Here is a 25562-nt window from a genome sequence, read left to right on the forward strand (position 1 = left end):
AAGATAAATTGAAAGGCCTTTATCTCAGGAGAGCTGGAATACAAAGAGATGGAAGCTACATTAAAGTTCTGGTTAGACATTTCCTACATTACAACAGTGACTACACTCCAAATCATCAGTACTTCATTGGCCGTAAAGCTCTTAAGACATCCGGTGGTCGTGAAAGGCGCTATATAAATCCAAGTCTTTCTAGACCCCATCTGGGGCACTGGGATCAGATCTGGGCACAGCACCTCAGGAGGGGCAAACATTCATCAGAAATATACTGCGGCATAGAAGGTTAAACTACATAGAGTAGGCTGCATAGAGTAGGCTTGTGTTCCCACGGCTATATAGGATTAATGGGTGATCTAACAGAGGTGTTTAAAATGATTAAAAGATATATGATAGGTAGATAGAGAGAGACGATTTACTCCAGTGAGCGGGGAAAGTGAGCAGAACAAGAGGGCATCATCTTAAAATTAGAGCCAGGAAGTTCAGGGGTGATGTTAGGAAACACTTCTTCACACAAAGGGCAGTGGGAATCGGGAACTCTCTCCCCCAAAAAGGCTGTTGAGACTGTTGGGGAGGGGAAGGGGTCAATTAAATGTTTAAAAACTGAGATTAATAGATTTTTGTTGGGCAAGGTTATTAAGGGTTATGGAACAAAGACAGATAAATGGAGTTAAGATACAGATCAGCCCATGATCTCATTGAATGGTGGCGAATGCTTCAGGGGCCGAATGGCTTCCTCCTGTTCCTACGTGGAAGTGTCTGCTTTTAAAGGACCCAGCATGAAAAGTATTAAAGTCTAGCATTCGTATAGCGCCTCAGGACATCCCAAAGTGCTGTAGAGCCAATGCAGTACTTTTTAAAGTTACATTGTAGGAAACGATTCACATTTAGATAAAGAAATTAACTTCTTTCAAAGAGATTTTACATAACCTTTTTTTAAAATATAAACCTGTCTTCGGAAAGCTTACAAAAAAAACAAGATGGTGCTGGAGCAGAGAGAAACACTTCTGTCTGTGGTCAGTTTGCATTTATAAGCACGACAGTTAACATAGCTGTGGTTCAGTGGGCAGCACTCTCGCCTCCGAGTCAGAAGGTTGTGGGTTCAAGTCCCACTCCAGGGACTCGAGCATAAAAATCTACGCTGACACTCCAGTGCAGTACTGAGGGAGCGCCGCATTGTCGGAGGGGCAGTGCTGAGGGAGCGCCGCACTGTCGGAGGGGCAGTGCTGAGGGAGCGCCGCACTGTCGGAGGGGCAGTGCTGAGGGAGCGCCGCACTGTCGGAGGGGCAGTACTGAGGGAGCGCCGCACTGTCGGAGGGACAGTGCTGAGGGAGTGCCGCACTGTCGGAGGGGCAGTGCTGAGGTAGTGCCGCACTGTCGGAGAGGCAGTGCTGAGGGAGTGCCGCACTGTCGGAGGGGCAGTGCTGAGGGAGTGCCGCACTGTCGGAGGGGCAGTGCTGAGGGAGTGCCGCACTGTCGGAGGGGCAGTGCTGAGGGAGCGCCGCACTGTCGGAGGGGCAGTGCTGAGGGAGCGCCGCACTGTCGGAGGGGCAGTACTGAGGGAGCGCCGCACTGTCGGAGGGGCAGTACTGAGGGAGTGCCGCACTGTCGGAGGTGCCGTCTTTTGGATGAGACTTTAACCCGAGGCCCGGTCTGCTCTCTCAGGTGCATCCCATGGTACTATTTCGAGGAAGAGCAGGGGAGTTATCCCCGGTGTGCCGGACAATATTTAACCCTCAATCAACATAACAAAAACAGATTTTCTGGCCATTATCACATTGCTGTTTGTGGAAGCTTGCTGTGCACAAATTGGCTGCCGCGTTTTCCACAATACAAAAGTACTTAAATGGCTGTAAAGTATTTTGGGACGTCCAGTGGTTGTGAAAGGTGCTATATAAATGCAACTCTTTCTTAATCGCAGCTTTCTATACAAAATGTGGGCCAGGGATTTATAACGGGAATAGTTGGCAGACAAATACGACCAAAAGATGACAACAGGAAGCAACTTTGTCAGCTTGAAAAGTGCCTCTCTACCTCTCTTTCCTCTATGACACTCCTTAAAACCTTCCTGTTTGACCAAGCTTTTGGTCACTGGCCCTAATATTTCCTTATATAGCTCAGTCTCAAATTTTGTTGGATAATCGCTCCCCTGAAGCGCCCTGCGACGGTGTGCTATGTTAGAGGCGCTATATAAATGCAAGTTGTTATTGTACGAATCTGAAATTTCACCCAATTTCGGGGTGTGCAGGAGTTCCAGAAGGAGCCTTGTATTCAATGAAATGCCATATAATTCTGCATAATTTACAGGCTGCAATGGGACAGACATCATCATCATAGGCAGTCCCTCGGAATCGAGGAAGACTTGCTTCCACTCTTAAAATGAGTTCTTAGGTGGCTGAACAGTCCAATACGAGAACCACAGTCCCTGTCACAGGTGGGACAGACAGTGGTTGAGGGAAGGGGAGGGTGGGACTGGTTTGCCGCACGCTCCTTCCGCTGCCTGCGCTTGTCTTCCGCAAGCTCTCGCCGACTAGTCTCGAGGTGCTCAGCACCCTCCCGGATGCACTTCCTCCACTTAGGGCGGTCTTTGGCCAGGGACTCCCAGGTGTCGGTGGGGATGTTGCACTTTTTCAGGGAGGCTTTGAGGATGTCCTTGAAACATTTCCTCTGCCCACCTTTGGCTCGTTTGCCATGAAGGAGTTCCGAGTAGAGCGCTTGCTTTGGTAGTCTCGTGTCTGGCGTGTGGACAATGTGGCCTGCCCAGCGGAGCTGATCAAGTGTGGTCAGTGCTGGGGATGTTGGCCTGGTCGAGATCGCTAATGTTGGTGTGTCTGTCCTCCCAGGGGATTTGTAGGATCTTGTGGAGGCTGGTGGTATTTCTCCAGCGACTTGAGGTGTCTACTGTACATGGTCCATGTCTCGGAGCCATACAGGAGGGCGGATATTACTACAGCCCTGTAGACCGTGAGCTTGGTGGCAGTTTTGAGGGCCTGGTCTTTGAACACTCTCTTCCTCAGGCGGCTGAATCTCCTCATCAATGCAAGTGCGCGATATAATTCTGCTTAACTTACAGGCTGCGATGGACAAACAGCACGTTACTAGCAGAAGTCCCATGGTGTTGCTCACAGCAAGTCCAACTGCATGCAGATTTATAAAAGGACAGAAGTGTTGTGACAAGTAATGCACAATGTACTATTGCCCTTAACTTGGAATGTAATAGTTTGGCGAGAGGATTGTGGAGGGCAAGACCACCGTTGTTGAAGTTGCAAGTTTTCAAGATGTTAAAGGGGAACTGATAGGGGAGATGGAGAGAAACGATTTTTGCTGGTTGGGGAGTCTAGGACGAGGGGCATAGCCTAAAATTTAGAGCCAGACCATTCAGGAGTGAAGTTCGGAAACACTTCTACAGCCCCTGTTGGGTGCCAGGCTGCTGGCCCGGCCAAAACCCTCCCTGGTGGCCCAATGGAGCCAATTTGAAAAGCTCACAGCGGCCCTCCCCTTTAACTGACGGGGAGAGACGTGATGACACGCCAACGCGATGACGTCACCAGCCCGGCGCTGATGACTGACAGCGGCTGAGGCTCCACTCCTGCCCCCGGTTCCACTCCCATTATGTCCGACTTCTGCCCCGCTCGAAAAAAAAATGACAGAGAGCTGAGTTTCGCAAACTGGGCCGCCGCATCCATTGTGGAGACCAAAACATGAGAAAAACGGTGGATGCGATCTTCTCCTCAATCTTTTCTGCACCCTCTCTAAGGCCTTCACATCCTTCCTAAAGTGCAGTTCCCAGAACTGGCCACGATACTCCAGTTGAGGGTAAATGGAGTTAGGTCACAGATCAGCCATGAACTCACTGAATGGCGGAACAGGCTCGAGAGGCTCAATGGCCTCCTCCTGTTCTTAGATCCCAGGATTAAATATATGGCATTTTTTTGGTAAAGTTGCGAAGATTATTTTAAGTCATAAGCTACAGTGTTCTCAATCCAGTATTAATTAGTTATGTTCTGCTGCTGAGGGAATTTCTGGTGTTAATTAAATATATTCTGCTGCTGGCCACATATCCACAGCATAACTAAGACCGCCTTTATTCCACCTCCGTAACATCGCCCATCTCCGCCCCTGCCTCAGCTCATCCACTGCTGAAACCCTCATCCATGCCTTTGTTACCTCTAGACTTGACTATTCCAAACACTCCAGACTGGCCTCCCACATTCTACCCTACATAAACTAGAGGTGATCCAAAACTCGGCTGCCCATGTCCTAACTCGCATTAAGTCCCGCTCACCCATCACCCCCTGTGCTCATAAGAACACAAGAATTAGGAACAGGAGGAGGCCATCTAGCCCCTCGAGCCTGCTCCGCCATTCAAAAAGATCATGGCTGATCTGGCCGTGGACTCAGCTCCACTTACCCGCCCGCTCCCCGTAACCCTTAATTCCCTTATTGGTTAAAAATCTATCTATCTGTGATTTGAATACATTCAATGAGCTAGCCTCAACTGCTTCCTTGGGCAGAGAATTCCACAGATTCACAACCTTCTGGGAGAAGAAATTCCTTCTCAACTCAGTTTTAAATTGGCTCCCCCGTATTTTGAGGCTGTGCCCCCTAGTTCTAGTCTCCCCGACCAGTGGAAACAACCTCTTTGCCTCGATCTTGTCGATCCCTTTCATTATTTTAAATGTTTCCATAAGATCACCCCTCATCCTTCTGAACTCCAACGAGTAAAGACCCAGTCTACTCAATCTATCATCATAAGGTAACCCCCTCATCTCCGGAATCAGCCTAGTGAATCGTCTCTGTACTCCCTCCAAAGTTAGTATATTCTCTTCCTTAAGTAAGGAGCACGCAGTACTCCAGGTGCGGCCTCACCAATACCCTGTACAGTTGCAGCAGGACCTCCCTGCTTTTGTACTCCATCCCTCTCGCAATGAAGGCCAACATTCCATTCGCCTTCCTGATTACCTGCTGCACCTGCAAACTAACTTTTTGGGATTCATGCACAAGGAACCCCAGGTCCCTCTGCACCACAGCATGTTGTAATTTCTCCCCATTCAAATAATATTCCCTTTTACTGTTTTTTTTTCCCAAGGTGAATGACCTCACATTTTCCAACATTGTATTCCATCTGCCAAACCTTAGCCCATTCGCTTAACCTATTTAAATCTCTTTGCAGCCTCTCTGTGTCCTCTGCACAACCCGCTTTCCCACTAATCTTTGTGTCATCTGCAAATTTTGTTACACTACACTCTGTCCCCTCTTCCAGGTCATCTATGTATATTGTAAACAGTTGTGGTCCCAGCACCGATCCCTGTGGCACACCACTAACCACCGATTTCCAACCCGAAAAGGACCCATTTATCCCGACTCTCTGCTTTCTGTTAGCCAGCCAACTCTCAATCCATGCTAATACATTTCCTCTGACTCCGCGTACCTCTATCTTCTGCAGTAACCTTTTGTGTGGCACCTTATCGAATGCATTTTGGAAATCTAAATACACCACATCCATCGGTACACCTCTATTCACCATGCTCGTTATATCCTCAAAGAATTCTAGTAAATTAGTTAAACATGATTTCCCCTTCATGAATCCATGCTGCGTCTGCTTGATTGCACTATTCCTATCTAGATGTCCCTCTATTTCTTCCTTAATGATAGCTTCAAGCATTTTCCCCACTACAGATGTTAAACTAACCGGCCTATAGTTACCTGCCTTTTGTCTACCCCCTTTTTTAAACAGAGGCGTTACATTAGCTGCTTTGCAATCCGCTGGTACCTCCCCAGAGTACAGAGAATTTTGGTAGATTATAACGAATGCACCTGCTATAACTTCCGCCATCTCTTTTAATACCCTGGGATGCATGTCATCCGGACCAGGGGACTTGTCTACCTTGAGTCCCATTAGCCTGTCCAGCACTACCCCCCTAGTGATAGTGATTGTCTCAAGGTCCTCCCTTCCCACATTCCCGTGACCAGCAATTTTTGGCATGGTTTTTGTGTCTTCCACTGTGAAGACCGAAGCAAAATAATTGTTTAAGGTCTCAGCCATTTCCATATTTCCCATTATTAAATCCCCCTTCTCATCTTCTAAGGGACCAACATTTACTTTAGTCACTCTCTTCCGTTTTATATATCGGTAAAAGCTTTTACTATCTGTTTTTATGTTTTGCGCAAGTTTACTTTTGTAATCTATCTTTCCTTTTTTTATTGCTTTTAGTCATCCTTTGCTGCCCTTTAAAATTTTCCCAATCTTCTAGTTTCCCACTAACCTTGGCCACCTTATACGCATTGGTTTTTAATTTAATACTCTCCTTTATTTCCTTGGTTATCCACGGCTGGTTATTCCTTCTCTTGCCACCCTTCTTTTTCACTGGAATATATTTTTGTTGAGCACTATGAAAGAGCTCCTTAAAAGTCCTCCACTGTTCCTCAATTGTGCCACCGTTTAGTCTGTGTTTCCAGTCTGCTTTAGCTAACTCTGCCCTCATCCCACTGTAGTCCCCTTTGTTTAAGCATAGTACGCTCGTTTGAGACACTACTTCCTCACCCTCAATCTGTATTACAAATTCAACCATACTGTGATCACTCATTCCGAGAGGATCTTTTACTAGGAGATCGTTTATTATTCCTGTCTCATTACACAGGACCAGATCTAAGATAGCTTGCTCCCTTGTAGGTTCTGTAACATACTGTTCTAAGAAACAATCCCGTATGCATTCTATGAATTACTCTTCCAGGCTACCCTGTGCGATTTGATTTGACCAATTGATATGTAGGTTAAAATCCCCCATGATTAATGCCATTCCCCACCGTGAAGTTATTATTTGGGGGCCTATAAACTACGCCCACCAGTGACTTTTTCCCCTTACTATCTCTAATCTCCACCCACAATGATTCAACATTTTGTTCATTAGAGCCAATATCATCTCTCACAACTGCCCTGATATCATCCTTTATTAACAGAGCTACCCGACCTCCTTTCCCTTCTTGTCTATCCTTCCGAATTGTCAGATACCCCTGTATGTTTAATTCCCAGTCTTGGCCACCCTGCAACCACGTTTCTGTAATAGCCACCAAATCATACCCATTTGTAATGATTTGTGCCGTCAGCTCATTTACTTTATTTCGAATGCTGTGTGCGTTTAGGTAAAGTGTTTTAATACTAGTTTTTAAAGCATGATTTTTAGTTTTGACCCCTCCTGCAGCCCCTTTATATTCATACATATTGTCCCTTCCTATCACCTTGTGGTTTACACTTACCCCAGTGCTACTCTGCTCTGTTGCCTCCTGACTTTTGCATTCTTTCTTGGGGTCCTGTTCATCTGAGCTCTCACCCACTCTAACTAGCTCAGAGCCCTCTCCTGGGTTCTGAATACTCCTCGCATTGAGGCACCGAGCTTTCAGGCTTGACTTTTTATTACACTTTGACCCTTTGGAATTTTGCTGTACAGTGGCCCTTTTTGGTTTTTGCCTTGGGTTTCTCTGCCCTCCACTTTTATTCATCTCCTTTCTGTCTTTTGCTTCTGTCTCCATTTTGTTTCCCTCTGTCTTCCTGCATTGGTTCCCATCCCCCTGCCATATTAGTTTAACTCCTCCCCAACAGCACAAGCAAACACTTCCCCTAGGACATTGGTTCCAGTCCTGCCCAGGTGCAGACCGTCCGGTTTGTACTGGTCCCACCTCCCCCAGAACCGGTTCCAATGCCCCAGGAATTTGAATCCCTCCCTGCTGCACCACTGCTCAAGCCACGTATTCACCTGCGCTATCCTGTGATTCCTACTCTGACTAGCACATGGCACTGGTAGCAATCCCGAGATTACTATCTTTGAGGGCCTACTTTTTAATTTAGCTCCTAGCTCCTTAAATTCGTCTCGTAGGACCTCATCCCTTTTTATACCTATGTTGTTGGTACCAATGTGCACCACGACAACTGGCTGTTCTCCCTCCCTTTTCAGAATGTCCTGCACCCGCTCCGAGACATCCTTGACCCTTGCACCAGGGAGGCAACATACCATCCTGGAGTCTCGGTTGCGGCCGCAGAAACGCCTATTTATTCCCCTTACAATTGAATCCCCTATCACTATCGCTCTCCCACTCTTTTTCCTGCCCTCCTGTGCAGCAGAGCCAGCCACGGTGCCATGAACTTGGCTGCTGCTGCCCTCCCCTGATGAGTCATCCCCCCCAACAGTACTCAAAGCGGTGTATCTGTTTTGCAGGGGGATGACCACAGGGGACCCCTGCACTACCTTCCTTGCACTGCTCTTCCTGCTGGCCTTCCATTCCCTATCTGGCTGTGGACCCTTCACCTGCGGCAAGAACAACTCGCTACACGTGCTACTCACGTCATTCTCAGCATCGTGGATGCTCCAGAGTGAATCCACCCTCAGCTCCAAATCCGCAACGCGGTCAGTCAGGAGCTGCAGGCGGATACACTTCCCGCACACGTAGTCGTCAGGGACACCGGAAGTTGGCGACAACAATGTTAACAGGTTACTTACTGACCTACATTGGTTCCCGGTTCAGCAACGCCTCTTTTTCAAAATTCTCATCTTTCTTTCAAACCCCTTGCCCCTCCCTATCTCTGCAATCTCCTCCAGTCCCACATTCCTCCAATTCTGCCCTCTTGAGCATCCCTGATTATAATCGCTCAACCATCGGTGGCCGTGCCTTCTGTTGCCTGGGCCCCAAGCTCTGGAACTCCCTCCCTAAACCTCTCTGCCTCGCTTTCTGTCATTTGTCCTTTAAGACATTCCTTAAAATCGACCTCTTTGGCCAAACTGTGTGTCTCATAATACTCCTTGTGATGTTTTACGACATTAAAAGGCGCTATATAAATACAAGTTGTTGTTGTTTTCCTCAAGATGCTGTGGCATTTGCACAGAAATAATGGTGAGCTCTATTCACCTCATTATTTTTACAGCAATATTGGGGCCGATATCTCTGGACAGTGGGCTGCCAAGTTTTTCTTGCCTACATTCGCAAAAAAGGTCTCATAGACCCAAGTCTAACAAGGTACAAGGAAAGCAGGTAATGTACGACCAATATGTCGGTGGGGGATGGTGCTGCCATACATCATTGGCAGCTACATCCTCTACAACGGTTGCTCCTTATAATGGGCTGAGGTAAGGTACACCCAGCTTCTGCAAAGAAGGCTTCTCGTCCGGCAAGAGGGAAAGGAGGGCATAAAGCAGGGCAAACAGATACAGGCAGACATGCTGCTACAGAAGATACTTTAATGGACTAATTCATCCAATTTTCCCCACAAGTTAAAATGACATTCTCCGTACAGTTTGGAAACGGAGTGACCTTGCCTGGCAGGTCTTGTGGCTTCACGGTAATTTCCTGATAGCCCATGGAATCTGTATTTTGAAGTCTTCTCAACACATACACACACTGAATATCACCAGTGAACATTTTGCTAGCACTATTTTGCCATAGGATGCACTTAAGGACATAAGAATTAAGAGCAGGAGTCGGCCATTTGGCCCCTTGAGCCTGCTCCGGGCCATTCAATAAGATCCTGGCTGATCTTCGACCTCAACTCCACTTTCCCGCCCAATCCCCATATCCCTCGATTCCCTTAATATCCAAAAATCTAGCGATCTCAGCTTTGAACATGCTCAACGATTCAGCATCCACAGCCTTTTGGGGAAGAGAATTCCAAAGATGCACCCCCTCTGAGTGAAGAAATATCTCATCTCAGTCCTAAATGGCCGACCCCTTATCCTGAGACTGTGACCCCTGGTTCTGGACTCCCCAGCCAGGGGGAAACTTGGCAAAGAAGTGGGAACCTGAGAGTAGTTTCAAAAGGGAGAGAAGCAAAGCTGGAATTGGAAGGCAGAAAATTAGTAAGCAAGTTTAAAAGTCAGAAGAAACAAGGGCTAGAAAATAGACAACAAGGGAGTTTGGCAGTGCTATGTGCTATATACTTCAATACAAGGAGTATAGGGAATAAGGCAGGTGAGCTGAGAGCACAGATAGACACGTGGGAGTATGATATTATGGCTATTACTGAGACATGGCTCAAAGAGGGGCAGGTATGGCAGCTCAACATTCCTGGTTACAGGGTTTTCAGACGCGAGAGAGAGAGAGGGGTTAAAAAAAAGGGAGAGGGGGGTCGCAAAACTGATTAAAGAAACTATTACAGCTGTGAGGAGGGATGATATGTTGGAAGGATCATCAAATGAGGCCATATGGGTTGAATTGAAGAACAAAAAAGAGGCGATCACACTGCTGGGAGTGTACTGTAGACCCCCAAGTCTCATCAGTCACCTTAGAACTCATTTTAGTGTGGAAGCAAGTCATCCTCAACTCCAGGGGACTGCCTAAGAAGAAGAATAGACCCCCAAAGATTCAAAGGGAGATAGAAGAGCAAATATGTCGGCAAATTTCTGAGAAGTGCAGAAACTTAAGGGCAGTAATAGTCGGGGATTTCAACTACACAAATATTAACTGGGATAAAGTTAGTATGAAGGGTATAGAGGGTGCAGAATTCCTAAAATGCATTCAGGAGAACTTTTTTAGCCAGTACGTAGCAAGCCCAACATGGGAGTGGGCGGTTCTGGACTTAGTTTTAGGGTAGTGAATCTGGGCAGGGGGAAGAGGTATCAGTGGGAGAGCATTTTGGCACTAGTGATCATAATTCAGTTAGATTTAGGGTAGTTATGGAAAAGGACAATGATAGACCAGGAATAAAAGTTCTCAATTGGGGAAAAGCCAATTTTACTGAGCTGAGATGTGATTTTGCCAAAGTGGACTGGAAACAGCTACTTGAAGGTAAATCAGAGTCAGTGCAGTGGGAGGCATTCAAGGAGGAGATAGTGAGGGTTCAGAGCAAGTATGTTCCCTTAAAGAAAAAGGTGGGACTAATAAATCTAGAACTCCCTGGATGCCAAAGGGCTTACAGGAAGGATAAAGGAAAAAAATGGAAGCTTATGACAGATACCGAGGGCTTAATACCGTAGAATACCTGGAGGTGTATAGAAAGTGCAGGGGTGGAATTAGGAAAGCAAATAGAGAGCATGAAAATATTTTAACAAGTAAAATCAAGGAAAACCTTGAGAGTAAGAGGATAACTAAAGAAAGGGTACGGGCCTATTGGAGACCATGAGGGTAATGTGTGTGTGGAGGCAGAAGACGTGGGTATGGTTCTTAATGAATACTTTGTGTCTGTTTTCACAAACGAGAGAGGCGATGTAGATATTGCAATCGAGGAGGAGGTGTGTGAAATATATTAGATGAAATAAACATCGTGAGAGAGGAAGTATAAAGGGGCTTAGCATTTTTGAAAGTGGATAAATCCCCAGGTATTCGGAACACTTGCCTTTATCAGCTCGGGCACAGAATACAAGAGCAGGGAGGTTATGCTTGAATTGTATAAAGAACTAGTTAGGCCACAGCTGGAGTACTGCGTGCAGTTCTGGTCACCACATTACAGGGAGGATGTGATTGCACTCGAGAGGGTAGAGAGGTGATTTACGAGGATGTTGCCTAGACTGGAGAATTTTGGCTACGAGGAAAGATTGAATAGGCTGGGGTTGTTTTGTTTAGAACAGAGGAGGCGGAGGGGAGATGTTATTGAGGTGTATAAAATTGAGGGGCCTAGATAGAGTGGATAGGATGGACCTATTGCTCTTTGCAGAGGGGCCAACAACCAGAGGGCATAGATTTAAAGTAATTGGTAGAAGTTTTAGAGTGGATTTGAGGGGAAATTTTATTCACCCAGAGGGTGGTGGGGGTCTGGAACTCACTACCTGCAAGGGCGGTAGAGACAGAAACCCTCACCACATTTAAAGGATTTTCAAATTTGACTTGTCAGTTATCGCTCTGGATGAAGATGACTTGGTGGCTGTACCAATACTGGCAGATGTCAGTTCTGCATGACTGCTTTGCATCAAAACTCCTCAGATATTCATTAAGACCAAACGTGCTGGATGGCCAAGAAGCAGTTTGATACAATAGCCTGGCATTTTCTCTGTTGGCACAACTTGGATATTGCCACCCATTCTGCCGATGTCAAGTTAGGCTCAAGTTTCCTGTCAATCTCATTAGAAAATATCGGGACGCAAAACGGATGTAAATCACGAGAAACAGATCGGGGCCCAGAGAGAGCGACCAACTCACACAATACGTCTCTTCCTCAAATGTGAACATTTAAGGTTCAACTTAGTCAACATCATTCACACGTACACACTGGGCACGTGCTTAACCACCTGCAATCAGGGATACGATTTAAGGAAAGACATAAAGACCTGCATTTCTATAGCGCCTTTCACGACCACCAGATGTCACAAAGAGCTTTACAGCCAATGAAGTACTTTTGGAGTGTAGTCACTGTTGTAATGTGGGAAACGCAGCAGCCAACTTGCGCACAGCAAGCTCCCACACACAGCAATGTGATAATGACCAGATAATCTGTTTTTGTTCTGTTGATTGAGATAAATATTGGACCAGGACACCGGGGAGAACTCCCCTGCTCTTCTTCAAAATAGTACCTTGGGATCTTTTACATCCACCCGAGAGGGCAGACGGGACCTCGGTTTAACGTCTCATCCGAAAGACAGCACCTCCGACAGTGCAGCGCTCCCTCAGTACTGCCCCTCCATTAGTGCAGCGCTCCCTCAGACAAGTGCAGCGCTCCCTCAGCGTTGCCCCTCCGAAAGTGCAGCGCTCCCTCAGTACTGCCCCTTCGACAGTGCAGTACTCCCTCAGTAATGCCCCTCCGACAGTACAGAGCTCCCTCAGTAATGCCCCTCCGACAGTGCGGCACTCCCTCAGTACTGCCCCTCCGACAGTGCAGCACTCCCTCAGTACTGCCCCTCGGACAGTGCGGCACTCCCTCAGTACTGCCCCTCCGACAGTGCGGCACTCCCTCAGTACTGCCCCTCCGACATTACAGCGCTCCCTCAGTAATGCCCCTCCGACAGTGCGGCACTCCCTCAGTACTGCCCCTCCGACAGTGCGGCACTTCCTCAGTACTGCCCCTCCGACGGTGCGGCACTCCCTCAGTACTGCCCCTCCGACGGTGCGGCACTCCCCTCAGTACTGCCCCTCCGATAGTGCAGCACTCCCTCGGACAGTGCGGCACTCCCTCAGTACTGCCCCTCCGACAGTGCGGCACTCCCTCAGTACTGCCCCTCGGACAGTGCGGCACTCCCTCAGTACTACACTGGAGTGTCAGCTTGGATTTACGTGCTCCCTTGAACTTACAATGTTCTGACCCACAACCTGCTGCCCACTGAGCCACAGCTGTCACTGTAAATGCTTAAACCATGAAAATGCATTTAAGGAAATGGAAACCACAGTGCAGATCTCTGGAGGACGAAAAATTAAAAACGTTCAGAAACGGCTGTTTCCTGTTGCTGCACGTGAAAATCTGGCTGAAGTTTGAAGCGTGCCCGTCAATGATCCCGTTAAACTACGCGGCCCTGGTGCAGCCCGCTCACCGGCTACAAACCGCATAAGCCCGGAAATTGGAATGCGCCAGGTAGCCTGTTAACGGGTCCACAAACCGCACCCCCCCGCAAAATTAGAGTGCAGACTGAAGTCGCTCATACATGGTTGTGTAACGTGGGCGATGGGCCATTATTCTGGGCAGAGAAATCGACAGATGATCATGAAAGATTGAGGAGCTTTCGGAGAACCCTACTCACTCGCGTAACTTACTTATTCCCAGAATTCTGCAATCTTTTAAATTTGATCTGCGGCCAGATTGCACAGGTCTCTGGGCGCAGAAACACAGGAAATCTCAGGTTAGTGTATGCAAGTTAAATTGCGGAAAATATTGAGCAGACTAGGCCTATATTCGCTGCAGAACAGAAGAATGAGAGGTGATCTCATTGAAATGTATAAATTCTGACAGGGATTGACGGGGTAGATGCAGGAAGGATGTTTCCCCCGGGCTGGGGAGTCTAGAACCAGGGGTCACAGTCTCAGGGTAAAGGGATCAGCCAGTGAGATGAGGAGGAATTTCTTCACTCAGAGGGTGGTGAATCTTTGGAATTCTCTGCCCCAGAGGACTGTGGAGGCTCAGTCGTTGAGTATATTCAAGGCTGAGATCGATAGATTTTTGGACTCGAAGAATCCAGGGATATGGGGATCGGGCGGGAAAATGGAGTTGAGGTCGAAGATCAGCCATGAGGGGCCGAATGGCCGACTCCTGCTCCTAATTTTATGTTCGTAAAAGATAATTACTTACTGCTAAACTGTTCAATGGAAACAAAAGTTTTTTAAAAAGTTGGAAATATACACCTGTTTTAAAACAGGTTGTTTGCTGGAAGATGATAATATCTGGACAATAACACCCCAGCAAAGTTTGGTTCAAAAAGGCAAGGCAAGAATTCCAGTGAAAATCACGTCAGCTTTGAAATATAAAGGGTCTTCATAAAACCTTGGTCCCAGACTCCTGTTGCTCATTAAGCTGGGCACCAAGACCATTCTAAGAAGAGCATTTTAACCCCTGGTCAATGGATACGAACTCTGTTTTCAGTGCTGTACTTTCTGCACCTTGCTGGCTCTTGATGCGTCCGCGTAATATTCAATTCTGCTTATAAACTGGTGTGGTCACTTCTCAGCTGGAGGTACATCTCTCACCACACGGCAGCAAGTGGCCCACGCCACGGTCACGGATGGTAATCTGCGACGGAGGCTGTGATGGCTGATTACTGCTTTTCCTCCTCACAGTATTGGACACTGTTGGCCTTGCTATTCCCCAGGTCTGTGGGACTGCCCTCCCATTACTACCAATCCATCTCCACCTCTTCCCCCTCGCTCCCCGCCCCCTCCTTCCTGGTGTTCCCAAAGAGTCTATCCTCGACTCCCCCCCCCCCAAACCTTCTCTTGTATTTGTCTCCGATGATAGTGTCCACCGTAGCTCAGTGCGTATCACTCTCACCTCCGAGTCAGAAGGTCGTGGGTTCAAGTCCTACTCCAGAGAGTGGAGCACAGAATCTAGGCTGGCGCTCCCAGTGCAGTACTGAGGGAGCACCGCACTGTCGGAGGAGCATTACTGAGGGAGTAGAAACATAGAAAATAGGTGCAGGAGTAGGCCACTGGGCCCTTCGAGCCTGCACCACCATTCAATAAGATCATGGCTGATCATTCACCTCAGTACCCCTTTCCTGCTTTCTCTCCATACCCCTTGATCCCTTTAGCCGTAAAGGCCACATCTAACTCCCTCCAATGAATTGGCCTCAACAACTCTCTGCGACAGGGAATTTCACAGGTTAACAACTCTCTGAGTGAAGAAGTTTCTCCTCATCTCAGTCCTAAATGGCTTACCCCTTATCCTTAGACTGTGACCCCTGGTTCTGGACTTCCCCAACATCGGGAACATTCTTCCTGCATCTAACCTGTCCAATCCCGTCAGAATTTTATATGTTTCTATGAGATCCCCTCTCATCCTTCTAAACACCAGTGTATAAAGGCCCAGTTGATCCAGTCTCTCCTCATAGGTAAGTCCTGCCATCCCGGGAATCAGTTTGGTGAACCTTCGCTGCACTCCCTCAATAGCAAGAATGTCCTTCCTCAGATTAGGAGACCAAAACTGAACACAATATTCCAGGTGAGGCCTCACCAAGGCCCTGTACAACTGCAGTAAGACCTCCCTGCTCCTATACTCAAATCCCCTTGCTATGAAGGCCAACATGCCATTTGCCTTCTTCACCGCCTGCTGTACCTGCATGCCAACTTTCAATAACTGATGTACCATGACACCCAGGTCTCGTTGCATCTCCCCTTTTCCTAATCTGCCGCCATTCAGATAATATTCTGTATTCGTGTTTTTGCCACCAAAGTGGATAACCTCAAATTTATCCACATTATACTGCATCTGTCATGCGTTTGCCCACTCACCTAACCTGTCCAAGTCACCCTGCAGCCTCTTAGCATCCTCCTCACAGCTCACACTGCCTCCCAGCTTAGTGTCATCTGCAAACTTGGAGATATTACACTCAATTCCTTCATCTAAATCATTAATGTACATTGTAAATAGCTGGGGTCCCAGCACTGAGCCCTGCGGCACCGCACTGTCGGAGGGGCAGTGCTGAGGGAGCGGTGCACTGTCGGAGGGGCAGTACTGAGGGAGTGCTGCACTGTCGGAGGGGCAGTACTGAGGGAGCGGCGCACTGTCGGAGGGGCAGTACTGAGGGAGTGCTGCACTGTCGGAGGGGCAGTACTGAGGGAGCGGTGCACTGTCGGAGGGGCAGTACTGAGGGAGCGGCGCACTGTCGGTGGGGCAGTACTGAGGGAGCGCTGCACTGTCGGAGGGGCAGTACTGAGGGAGCGGCGCACTGTCGGAGGGGCAGTACTGAGGGAGTGCTGCACTGTCGGAGGGGCAGTACTGAGGGAGCGGCGCACTGTCGGAGGGGCAGTACTGAGGGAGCGCCGCACTGTCGGTGGGGCAGTACTGAGGGAGCGCCACACTGTCAGAGATGCTATCTTTCGGATGAGAAATTAAACCGAGGCCGCGTCTGCTCTCTCGTGTGGATGTAAAAGATCCCACAACATGAATTTGAAGAACAGCATGAAAGTTCTCCCAGGTGTCCTGGTCAACATTTATCTATCAATCAACATTACTAAAAAAGAATTAGCTGGTCATCATCACATTGCTGTTTGTGGGAGCTTGCTGTGCGCAAATTGGCTGCCGCGTTTCCCACATTACAACAGTAACTACACTCCAAAAGTACTTCATTGGCTGTGAAGCGCTTTGGGACGTGCGAGGTTGAGAACGGCACGATAGAAATGCAAGCTCTTTCGTTACCTGAAGCTATATTTTTTTGTTGCTCCAGCATAAACTCTGCTTCCTCGCCACTGATGCCCTCTCCTATCCTGGCCAAGTGCTGTTAGATCCGGAGCGATGCTTCAGACCCCCACATCACCAGGACTACTTCATTCCACCCCCACCCCAGATCAGGCCCAGTACCGCTGAAACCGTTAGCCACAATGTTGTCACCTGGTGATAGATCCAATGATCGGCTTAATGTCATCCACTATCCCTGAACTCTAACTTGCCCAAGTATCTCACCAAGTCCAGCTTGCCAATCATCACCCAGTCTTTGCTGATGAACAACGGCTGCTCGACTCCCAACGCATCCAATTCAATACCCTCATCCTTGACTTCAAATCCTTTTGCCCCTCCCTACATCTGCAATCTCCTCCAACCATAAATCTCCTTCTGTACCCAATAACCCCCACCCCATCATCAGTGACAGAATACTCTGGAACACTCTCCGCAATCCCCTTTGCCCCTCGAACCTCCTTCATCAAACCTTCTCCAAATCAGTCTTCAGTCACCTCTCCTAATTTCTCTCCCATGGCATGGTGCCCATGCCTCTTATTTTTCTGTAAAAGATGATGTGGGATATTAAAGATGCTACACAAATGCAATCTGTTATTGAATGGGATGCCTCTCCCATGACTCTGAATCCAGTATGACAATGAAAGGAGAAACATTAAGTTCTCAGCCAGCTAAATATGTTGTACTCTGCAGACCCCGACACGGCAAGCGAGCCCCAGGTGGGCAGAGGAAACGTTACAACGACATCCTCAAAGCCTCCCTGATAAAGTGCAACATCCCCACCGACACCTGGGAATCCCTGGCCCAAGAGCGCCCAAAGTGGAGGAGAAGTATCCGGGAATCCTGGAATTTTTTGAGGATGTAACTAGCAGAGTGGACAAGGGAGAACCAGTGGATGTGGTGTATTTGGACTTTCAAAAGGCTTTTGACAAGGTCCCACACAAGAGATTAATGTGCAAAATTAAGGCACATGGTATTGGGGGTAATGTATTGACGTGGATAGAGAACTGGTTGGCAGACAGGAAGCAGAGAGTCGGGATTAACGGGTCCTTTTCAGAATGGCAGCTAGTGACTAGTGGAGTGCCTCAGGGCTCAGTGCTGGGACCCCAGCTCTTTACAATATACATTAATGATTTGGATGATGGAATTGAGAGTAATATCTCCAAGTTTGCAGATGACACTAAGCTGGGTGGCGGTGTGAGCTGTGAGGAGGACGCTAAGAGGCTGCAGGGTGACTTGGACAGGTTAGGTGAGTGGGCAAATACATGGCAGATGCAGTATAATGTAGATAAATGTGAGGTTATCCACTTTGGGGGCAAAAACACGAAGGCAGAATATTATCTTAATGGCGGCAGTTTAGGAAAAGGGGAGGTACAACGAGACCTGGGTGTCATGGTACATCAGTCATTGAAAGTTGGCATGCAGGTACAGCAGGCGGTGAAGAAGGCAAATGGTATGTTGGCCTTCATAGCTAGGGGATTTGAGTATAGGAGCAGGGAGGTCTTACTGCAGTTGTACAGGGCCTTGGTGAGGCCTCACCTGGAATATTGTGTTCAGCTTTGGTGTCCTAATCTGAGGAAGGACGTTCTTGCTATTGAGGGAGTGTTGCGAAGGTTCACCAGGCTGATTTCCGGGATGGCAGGACTGACATATGAGGAGAGACTGGATCAACTGGGCTTGTATCCACTGGTGTTTAGAAGAATGAGAGGGAATCTCATAGAAACATATAAAATTCTGACAGGACTGGACAGGTTAGATGCAAGAAGAATGTTCCCGATGTTGGGGAAGTTCAGAACCAGGGGACATAGTCTTAGGATAAGGGGTAGGCCATTTAGGACTGAGATGAGGAGAAACTTCTTCACTCAGAGAGTTGTTAACCTGTGGAATTCCCTGCCGCAGAGAGTTGTTGATGCCAGTTCATTGGATATATTCAAGAGAGAGTTAGATATGGCCCTTGCGGTTCAAGGGGTATGGAGAGAAAGCAGGAACGGGGTACTGAGGGAATGATCAGCCATGATCTTATTGAATGGTGGTGCAGGCTCGAAGGGCCGGATGGCCTGCACCTGCACCTATTTTCTATGTTTCTATGAACACCTCGAGTATCTTCGCCGGGAGTACGCGGAAGCCAAGCATCGACAGCGGAAGGAGCGCAGGGCAACCCAGACTCCCCACACACCCGTCCCTCCAACCACCGTCTGCCCCACCTGTGACAGAGACCTAGGTCCCACATTGGGCTCAACAGTCACCTGAGAACTGGTGTTAGTGTGGGAGCAAGTCATCCTCGACCTCGAGGGGCTGCCTAAGAAGACTCTGCATCATTGAGCAATGATATCTCAGCCATTTGTTGCAAGAAGTGCGTTATTATATATACTGACTTATTTCCTTGCAGTCAACTGTGAATTATCACTTGCTAAACTTGCAGCGATTACATTACAATTGTGAATTATTTAGTACGTATATCATCGCACACCGAGTATGTGGGGTACACCAGCCATGGGTTACCCTCCCTGCCAGCAAAATCGACAAACCCAAAATGGAAATTAGTGTTACACAATAAAATATTAAATATTATCGATACTGGGGAATGCTGTGATTTTATCCTGGCAGTCAGATGCTTAGCTTTGCTGAACCCTTTGAGGAGGTTACTACCTATCATGGTCAAGGAGCATACAGGATAGAGCGAGGAACAAAAGGGAAGATTTTGTCAGATACCAAGAATTAAATACTGCCGAAAGCCGAGAAGAGTATAAAAAGTGCAGGGGTGATTCAAGTAGAGAATTAGGAAAGCAAAGAGAGGGCATGAAAAAATATTGGCAAGTAAAATCCAAGAAAACACAAAGCTGATTTATAAATACATGAAAGGCAAGAGAATATCTAAGGGAAGAGTAAGGCCTACAGACACGATGGGCTGAATAGCCTCCGTCTGAGCTGCAAATTTCTATGATTCTCTCTCAAACACGGTGTATACAAGGTCACAAGTTTAGGTTGGTAGCACACAGTACCTGCTCATGGAATCTGCCTTAATGTCGTGAACATAAGTTAAAAACATTGGAAGAAAGCCTGTTCTGATTCACAATTGTGGGGAGACTGGAGAAGCTGGGATTGTTCTCCTTAGAGCAGAGAAGGTTAAGAAGAGATTTTAATAGAGGGGTTCAAAATCATGAGGGGTTTTGATAGAGTAAGTAGGGAGACACTCCAGTAGCAGAAGGGTCAGTAACCAGAGGGACACAGATTGAAGGTGATTGGCCAAGAAACTACAGGAAACACGAGGAAAATAATTCTTACGCGGCGAGATGTTGTGATCGGGAACGCGCTGCCTGAAAGGGCGGTGGGAGCAGATTCAATAGTAACTTTCAAACAGGGAATTGGATAAATACTTGAAGGGCAAAGAGCGGGGAGTGGGACTGATTGGATTGCTCTGTCACAGAGCCAGCACAGGCTCAATGGGTCCAATGGCCTCCTGTGCTGTATCATCGAACATACAGCCCAGAAACAGGCCATTGGGCCCAGCGCTCCGTGCCGGGGTTTATGCCCCACCGCTCCGTGCCGGGGTTTATGCCCCACCGCTCCGTGCCGGGGTTTATGCCCCACCGCTCCGTGCCGGTGTTTATGTCCCACCGCTCCGTGCCGGGGTTTATGCCCCACCGCTCCGTGCCGGGGTTTATGCCCCACCGCTCCGTGCCGGGGTTTATGCCCCACCGCTCCGTGCCGGGGTTTATGCTCCACACCAGCCCCCTCCCACCCCTCTCCATCTCACCCTATCCCCATATCCTTCTATTCCTTTCTCCCTCATGTGTTTATCCATCATAGACAGTCCCTCGAAGCGAGGATGACTTTTTTCCACGCTGAAAAGCGATCAGTTCACAGGTGTTTCAATGAAGGACCTAATATTCCAGATTCCGAACTACATCTTGAAGGGTGGAAGATGTCTGTGGGTGGATTTTTTTAACGTGGGGTGACCGTTGCACACCACCCACCACACGGGCTTGACAGAGCTAGGTTTTGGTCCAGTGGCAAGGGTTACCCAAGTTATGTATATTTACACAACTGCCTCTTAAATACACCTATGCCATTTGCCTCAACTACTCTTTGTGGTAGAATATTTGGGAAAGAAGTTTCTCGTGAGTTCCCTATTGGAGTTAATATTGTCTATCTTGTATTTGCTGCCCCGACAAGTGGAAACAGCTTATCCATGTTTACACTAGCGAACTCCGTCAGGTCATTCCTCAGCCTTCTCGGAGAGAAAAGAGCCCCAGCCCTTGGTGATTGATGTACCCCTGGATCACTGCTTCTCTACCACATTTACACCCGTACTCTATGATTTTGTGCTCCACTGTGGCCATCATGTCCAATAGTTTCTAACTAAAGGAGAGGGGCTTCAGTTCCGTGGGTAGACTGGAGAAGCTGGGGTTGTTCTCCTTGGGGCAGAGAAGATTGAGAGGAGATTTGATCGAGGTGTTCAAAATCATGAGGGTTCTGGGCAGAGTAGATCGAGAGAGACTGTTCCCATTGGTGGAAGGGTCGAGAACCAGAGGACACAGATTTATGGTGATTGGCAGAAGAACCAAAGGCGACACGAGCGAATACTTTTTTACGCAGCGAGTGGTTAGGATCTGGAATGCGCTGCCCGAGAGGGTGGGGGAGGCAGACTCAATCGTGGCTTTCAAAAGGGAGTTGGTTAAGTACAGGGCTACGGGAGAAGGGCGAGGGAGTGGGACTGGCTGAAGTGCTCTTGGAGGGAGCCAGCACGGGCTCAATGGGCCGTGTGGCCTCCTTCTGTGCTGTAACCGTGATTCTATGAAAAGCCGTACACCTAAAATGTTAACTTTGTTTCTCTCTCCACAGATGCTGCCTGACCTGCTGAGTATTTCTATCAGGAACTGTGTTTATTTCAGTAGTATGTATTTCCTTGCTCTCCCCCTCTCCCTAACCATCACCTCTATCTCTACATTTGCCCAATGTTGTGACAAAAATGACAATATCGTCTATGTCATTTTACACCAATGCTGACTTTTCCCATTTATACATGGAGCAGGCAGTATTCTTTAAGTTACTGTGTTTGCCAAAATCATTTATTTTATTTTGTCCAAGGTCAGTATTAGAGGAAAATAAAAAAATTAAATTAAATCGAATGTTCCTGGTTTCCTGCAACCAGCGAACAACAGTTTAAAGCACGTGTCAATATTTCCATCAACGATAACCATCTTTTGGGACAGGAGTGTTCTCTCACTATATGCCTACAGTATTCAGTTCCTCTCTGCACGCAGTCAATCCACTTCTAACCACAGTCACGCTGGCTATTTTTAAAAAGTAATGAGAAAAAAAACACCTCATCAATGCGGAAAGGCACGTGACAGATTTTAAGGCATTGTTTAAAAAAAAATTACCTCAGCAGTGAAAGTTGATGTGCCTGGGATTTTGCTAATACATGCCAAAAGAAAGTTGATTTTAATTTTATAAGTTTGTTTTGTTTTAGGCTTTCAAAACAAAAAGGTGGCACTTTTTATTTTGCTTGGTGACACTGGGACAACCTAGTGTCTCTCAGAGGCACAGACGGAGGCCATTCGGCCCATCGTGTCTGTGCCGGCCGCAAAAGAGCTATCCAGCCTAATCCCACTTTCCAGCTCTCGGTCCGTAGCCCTGTAGGTTACGGCACTTCAGGTGCACATCCAGGTACTTTTTCAATTCGGAGAGGGTTTCAGGCAATCACCTTATGGGTTTATTAAGATAAAGGCTACAGCAAGTAAAGATAGCCACTCTCTGCCCAGTTAGCTTATGATCACGAGGGCTGTCGATTCGCTCTACCCCCAGGTAACCCCAGACTGGCACTGCTCCAGGTAACCCCAGTCTGGTACTGTGCCCCAGGTAACCCCAGACTGGCACTGCCCCCAGGTAATTTCAGCCTGGCACTGTGCCCCCAGGTAACCCCAGACTGGTATTGCCCCCAGGTAACCCCAGCCTGGTACTGTGCCCCAGGTATCCCCAGCCTGGCACTGCCCCCAGGTAACCCCAGCCTGGCACTGTGCCCCCAGGTAACCCCAGACTGGCATTGCCCCCAGGTAACCCCAGCCTGGTACTGTGCCCCAGGTATCCCCAGTTGGCACTGCCCCCAGGTAACCCCAGCCTGGCACTGTGCCCCAGGTAACCCCAGCCTGGCACTGTGCCCCAGATATCCCCAGCCTGGCACTGTGCCCCCAGGTAACCCCAGTCTGGTACTGCCCCCCGGTAACCCCAGTCTGGTACTGTGCCCCAGGTAACCCCAGCCTGGCACTGTGCCCCCAGGTAACCCCAGTCTGGTACTGCCCCCAGGTATCCCCAGCCTGGCACTGTGCCCCCAGGTAACCCCAGTCTGGCACTGCCCCCAGGTAACCCCAGCCTGGTACTGCCCCCAGGTAACCCCAGCCTGGCACTGTGCCCCCAGGTAACCCCAGTCTGGTACTGCCCCCAGGTAACCCCAGTCTGGTACTGTGCCCCAGGTAACCCCAGTCTGGTACTGCCCCCAGGTAACCCCAGTCTGGTACTGTGCCCCAGGTAACCCCAGTCTGGTACTGCCCCCAGGTAACCCCAGTCTGGTACTGTGCCCCAGGTATCCCCAGCCTGGCACTGCCCCCAGGTAACCCCAGCCTGGCACTGCCCCCAGGTAACCCCAGCCTGGTACTGTGCCCCCAGGTAACCCCAGCCTGGCACTGTGCCCCCAGGTAACCCCAGCCTGGCACTGTGCCCCCAGGTAACCCCAGCCTGGCACTGCCCCCAGTAATCCCACCTGGCACACACTCACCTGTCCCCTGGCGGTCGGGAGACCGAGAGTGCGCCGGGGGCAAAGCCTCTGCATTAAGCACACTTACTTCCTTTTTGATTTCGGCCATCTCGTCTTCGGTGAGCTGCAGAGACTCCATGGGCGCGGCGCCGGGCGGGCGGGCGGGGGGAGCGCTCCCCGCAGTGAGTGAGTGAGGGGCGGTACTGCCCGGGGTCCCGGGGAGCAGGGGGCTGCAGCTGGCTGCCTCTCCCTCACTCTAGCTCCATGATGGCATCGCTCAGCTCCGACTTCCTTCCTGTGTCTCTCTCTCAGTTTTACACATGATTCCGTCACTGCGGGAGCAATCTGTGACCGAGTCACTGCTCCGCCCCCGCGCAATGCGTCAGTCTCTCAGCCAGGTCTGTGTGTGGGAACCCGGCCAGTCACCGCCCGCGGTAACACCGCCTCACCGCCAGCGGGAACGCCGCCACTCCGCGTCACCGCCCGCGGGAACACCGCCACTGCGCGTCACCGCCAGCGGTAGCACCGCCACTCCACGTCACCGCCAGCGGTAACACCGCCACTCCGGTCACCGCCCGCGGGAACACCGCCACTCCGCGTCGCCGTCAGCGGTAACACCGCCACTCCACGTCATCGCCCGCGGGAACACCGCCACTGCGCGTCACCGCCCGCGGGAACACCGCCACTCCGCGTCACCGTCAGCGGTAACACCGCCACTCCACGTCACCACCCGCGGGAACACCGCCACTCCGCGTCACCGCCCGCGAGAACACCGCCACTGCGCGTCACCGCCAGCGGTAACACTGCCACTCCACGTCACCGTCAGCGGTAACACCGCCACTCAGCGTCACCGCCCGCGGGAACACCGCCACTCCGCGTCACCGCCCGCGGGAACACCGCCACTCCGCGTCACCGTCAGCGGTAACACTGCCAGCGGAAACACTGCCACTCCGCGTCACCGCCCGCGGAAACACTGCCACTCCGCGTCACCGCCAGCGGGACCACCGCCACTCCGCGTCACCGTCAGCGGTAACACTGCCAGCGGAAACACTGCCACTCCCCGTCACCGCCCGCAGTAACACCGCCACCGGGAGGAGTTAAACTAATATGGCAGGGGGATGGGAACCAATGCAGGGAGACAAAGGGAAACAAAATGGAGACAGAAGCAAAAGACAGAAAGGAGATGAGTAAAAGTGGAGGGCAGAGAAACCCAAGGCAAAAAACAAAAAGGGCCAATGTACAGCAAAATTCTAAAGGGTCAAAGTTTAATAAAAAGGCAAGCCTGAAAGCTCGGTGCCTCAATGCAAGGAGTATTCGGAACCCAGGAGAGGGCTCTGAGCTAGTTAGAGAGCTCAGATGAACAGGACCACAAAAAAGAATGAAAAAGGCAGGAGGCAACAGAGCAGAGTAGCACTGGGGTAATTGTAAACCACAAGGTGATAGGAAGGGACAATATGTATGAATATAAAGGGGCAGCAGGAGGGGTCAAAACTAAAAATCATGCTTTAAAAACTAGTATTAAAACACTCTACCTGAACGCACGCAGCATTTGAAATAAAGTAAATGAGTTGACGGCACAAATCATTACAAATGGGTATGATTTGGTGGCCATTACAGAAACGTGGTTGCAGGGTGGCCAAGACTGGGAATTAAACATACAGGGGTATCTGACAATTTGGAAAGATAGACAAGAAGGGAAAGGAGGTGGGGTAGCTCTGTTAATAAAGGATGATATCAGGGCAGTTGTGAGAGACAATATTGGCCCGAATGAACAAAATGTTGAATCATTGTGGGTGGAGATTAGAGATAGTAAGGGGAAAAAGTCACTGGTGAGCGTAGTTTATAGGCCCCCAAATAATAACTTCACGGTGGGGCGGACAATAATCAAGGGAATAATGGAGGCATGTGAAAAAGGAACGGCAGTAATCATGGGGGATTTTAACCTGCATATCGATTGGTCAAATCAAATCGCACGGGGTAGCCTGGAGGAGGAATTCATAGAATGCATACGGGATTGTT

At 49.1% G+C, this 25562-nt stretch overlaps 1 protein-coding gene across 1 annotated transcript in view; it reads right to left on the reverse strand.

Moving 5' to 3' along the window:
* The window catches only part of bcl10 (BCL10 immune signaling adaptor), a 35646-nt gene extending 11774 nt beyond the window's left edge, over nt 1-23872 (reverse strand). The window contains exon 1 of the mRNA XM_070885955.1: nt 23632-23872. Within this exon, the coding sequence (XP_070742056.1) occupies nt 23632-23682 (51 nt within the window). The 5' untranslated portion in view covers nt 23683-23872. The remainder of the gene's footprint in view (nt 1-23631) is intronic.
* Nucleotides 23873-25562: the final 1690 nt, after the last annotated feature.

This window comes from Pristiophorus japonicus, chromosome 8 (genome assembly GCF_044704955.1).
Source record: "Pristiophorus japonicus isolate sPriJap1 chromosome 8, sPriJap1.hap1, whole genome shotgun sequence".
Taxonomy (NCBI): domain Eukaryota; kingdom Metazoa; phylum Chordata; class Chondrichthyes; family Pristiophoridae; genus Pristiophorus; species Pristiophorus japonicus.